The sequence below is a fragment of the Miscanthus floridulus genome, chromosome 8, assembly GCF_019320115.1.
Source record: "Miscanthus floridulus cultivar M001 chromosome 8, ASM1932011v1, whole genome shotgun sequence".
Classification (NCBI taxonomy): domain Eukaryota; kingdom Viridiplantae; phylum Streptophyta; class Magnoliopsida; order Poales; family Poaceae; genus Miscanthus; species Miscanthus floridulus.
In genome coordinates, this window is record NC_089587.1 from 91,002,666 (window position 1) to 91,006,700 (window position 4,035).

Here is a 4,035-nt window from a genome sequence, read left to right on the forward strand (position 1 = left end):
GGACACCAGACAACAGTTAGTTTACAAGTATTTCAAACATGACATTGGATATACATACTGGATACGGTAATCGAGCTGTTGTTAAGTTGCTAGCATAGGTTAAGACTTAAAACTCATGCTTCCATATACTGCTGCCGACATTACACAGATGGTCAGACTCACGGTCCAGTACAGCTGCTCAAACACACGACATACAGTACAGCAGGGTCCAAAACAGCTGCCGAAACAAGGGGCAAATGAGAGCCAGTACACCTCCGACCCTTCTGAACACGGACTGGAAATGGAGGGAGCCAGTGTGCCTATTACTTCCTCAGCATGCCCTCTCAGTCTAGTTCCCTCTAGGAGAGCAAGGAGACCAACGAAACGAACTCCGAGGTCATTCTGCCTTTTGACCTTGTGTTGATGACAAAATGCTCTGGGTACTTTCTGAGCAGCGCCAGAAGGCCAAACCAAGGCCTGCCCTTCGTCTCCGTTGGTGACCAGTCGTCTTGTGTTAAGTACTTTCGGACCCTGCTGGGGTGCCACACGTTGCCAAACTGATCAAGAAGCTGCAAGTAATCAAACACAGTTATAATTTGGATGTGGCAACAAGTACAACAGTTAGACGAAACAAAGGAATTTAGGAAAATGCATGTCACATGCTATATTTGAAAGCAAAACCTAAAGGTATTAAGTAGATAAAGCGATAAAGAAAAGTTCCATCAATGGCAAGTGGAACATCAATGATGGCCTATATGAGCGGCTCAAGGGAGCAAATTAAAAGCAACTACATAAATTCTTGAAACAGATACTGAAGGGTTCTTAAATAACAAAGTAAATTAGTAACCATAAATCATAACTAAGAAACCACCATCTCATGTAAAAGAGGACCAAAGCTTCAGTTTCTCGGTGCTGCCGTGCTCGTACAAGGTACAAACTGCACAACTGAAAGGCATAGGTTCTAAATAATAGATAACCTTACTCTGCCTGATTTTAGCCCTGGATTTTTGGACTTGTACCACATATCAATCCCATGTGTGAGAACGGACAGACAAGATGCTGAGCAACTAATAGCACATGACATCACTTTAAGGAGACCAGGGTATATTTAGAAATTGGTTAGAATATTACTCCCCATGCGGATCAATGTAGGCGTTATTTTGTTTCAAAAAAAAAAGTCAAACTTCATAAATTTTGACCAATGATTAGTTACATTATATGCATGTTCAATGTACAAAGGTTGCATAGATTCATATTCAAAAATTAAAAAACAATGTTGATTTTGGAGCAATTGGTAACATGATCTAGGCGAAATCAATAGTCAAACTCTACTTTTGATAACTTTCTTATTCTAAAATATGAATTACACTGAAGAACAGAAGGAGTACACTCAGATGGGGAAATAAGCATTGGGGATGGAATAGAACAATCTATCTTTACTTGCTTGCTACTGGATACATTACAATACCTTGACAGGGATAACTTGTCTTGAACCAAAATAAATAATATTGAAACCTAAGAAAATCAATAACTAGTGCACAGAATATCTAAAAGAAAATAACCCAACTAAAAATCTGCATTCATAAATTACAGCTTATTGTGAAAAGGATCTTGCCACTACAACAGCTCAGTGCTACATTGCTTTTTCAGTAATTTCTGTGCAACTGCTGCGGATGTTGGGACCACGCCCACAACAGTCTATTAGGCAACATACTGTGTAAGTAAATTGTGTTTCTTAATAATGTTAGTTGTATGGGTCTAGGTGCTAGCAGACCAAGTAATGAGTAAATATACTAGCAGTTTTGTAGCCTACAGGCACAGATAAAATGATTCTAATGTACTTCAGAGTTTTCCTCAGGTCAGCTGTATACGCCTTGAGGAAAGCTTTGGCATGACAATGACTGCTAACACAAGATATAGGAAAAAGGCAACATAACCTAGGCTAAAGTCCAAATAATGTGTGCATTAGAATTGTACTGCTGATGATCAGGATTATCTATTTCAGATGGAAGCATAGGCTATTACATGGTGATCTTACAGGGTAGGAATGCTAGCATTTTGACTAACATTTCCAATTGGCTTGTGCCCACAAGTTTCGCGTAGTCATATATGTAGTCAATCCAAATTCCATTTCCTTAATGATGTAGCCCTATGGTTCATCCACCAGTTTATAAACACATGATAACACTAGTATGTTTGCCTTGATGATTCGGTTGGTTAAGTAGCAGGAGACAATTGGGACTAATAAGGGCAAGAGATAAAAAAATGACTTCAGCATCGAAATGGCAGAGGTATATATTTTTATTGATTTGCATAACAAACCTCTGTATGGAGTTTTGCCATGGGCATCCATTCTCCAGGGCCGCAGAGGTCAGATAACACTGTGGCAACAGATGACACAACATCCTTCTCTTCTGCTTGAAGGGCTTGTTGGTTGTCAATATCCCTGTCACCCCTTGATCTTATTTCTGTTCTACTGTCTGCAAAACAAACGGAAGACCATTGAGGTACCATGAATGAGCTATTTCAGCACTGTGGATAAAAAAAATTCCTCCCAATGGAAATAACTCTAAAAATTAAGAATACAGTACAAGTGTTTCCAATAGAAGATCTATAATTAGCAACAGCAACAAGGGACAGCAGGATTGACAAACTTTCATTGCATCATTTACTTATTTTTAATCCCGTAAACAATAAAAATATTATTAGTAATTTACTGTGTGTCCCACTATACTATTACTATCCAGCCAAGGTAAGGCATTCAGATTGCTAGAATTTCATATTAGGAAGACATATATAAAAGAGATGCAACTACATTTGAACATAAAAGAGACTTCCAGTTGTGTGAATACATATATAAAATATTATAAGGTACTCTTGTAACAAAAAAAAGTTTTTTTAGCATAGGATTTTCATCAGCATTAACAAAGTGCTATATTTCTGTAAAGAAAGTATTCATAAGCATCCTTCATTGTAAGTAAGAGTTACCAAAGTTCCCTTAACCATCAAGTTTTGTTAGGCTGTGTATATTCTATCCTATCCACTAATATGGAATGTTGGCATATCCTTATTACTATGTGTTCTGAAGTCAATGCACGACTAGCAGCCTTTTCGTTTGGCTGTGGCTTGTCGTAAACGATCGTAAATTTCCAGCCGGAACAGCATTTTTCTCTCACACAAACCAGCCAGCAGTACTTCTTCACGAACCAGCAACGATACGAACCAGCCAACCGAACAGGCTGTAGATTGAATGACTGTCTACGAACAATCACCATTTAGGCATTTATACTATATGCTCCTTTCACTATTCAACAGGAGGATGAGGAAACATAAATCATATCCAATAGAAATACACATATGTAGTATAGATGGTACCTTCACCTAGTGTTCCTATTGGTTCCACATTGATTCTATGCCCACCATAGATATCCAAGTCTACAGAAGACTTCTTGTTTCTCTTTATCAGCTTTCCCCTCATCACAGTTTCATTGATACCATTCCCAATCTCATCAACCTCTCGACCATAATCACCTTCAAAGGAGCGATCATGAAACTCTGACAAACGAGGGCGGCCTGGCCGTGCATGTGCATACGATGGTGGAGGAAGCTGCGGTGGAATAATAGGAGCATGCCGAGCAGCAGCAGCTGAGGCGAAGATGGACCTCGTTGGGAGTAGGAAGTAGAACTTCTTGTCCCCAATCTGCAGCAGATCCTGAGAATCAAGCTTCACAGGGTGATTTCCTGGAAGGTGCAGGACACCCTCGACAAGGCACCCGTTCTTGCCAATGACATCGAGCGCGAACCTGCGGCGCTGGAAGTCGTAGAATATCCGAGCGTGGTGGCGGGAGATGTTCATACCCCCACCGAGGCTCGAGAGATCCACATCCACTGTCGATTTCTTGCTGTTGCGTCCCAGCATGATGGAGTATGTCTGCATGTAGTACTCGAAATCCTCTCCCTGGAGCTTCGCAAATCCTGCATCCACTTCACCATCTGCGCCTGAAGACCCGCCGGGCATTGCACCGGCGCCCAAGGGGCGGCCTTGACGTCGGGCAT

At 40.7% G+C, this 4,035-nt stretch overlaps 1 protein-coding gene across 1 annotated transcript; it reads right to left on the reverse strand.

Annotated features, from left to right (window-relative positions):
* Window positions 1-4,035, reverse strand: LOC136476949 (FHA domain-containing protein FHA2-like). The gene is given in 4 exon segments (XM_066474927.1): window positions 1-548; window positions 2,302-2,459; window positions 3,355-4,012; window positions 4,015-4,035. Coding segments are annotated over 4 exon segments (1,047 nt in total). The 3' UTR covers window positions 1-338.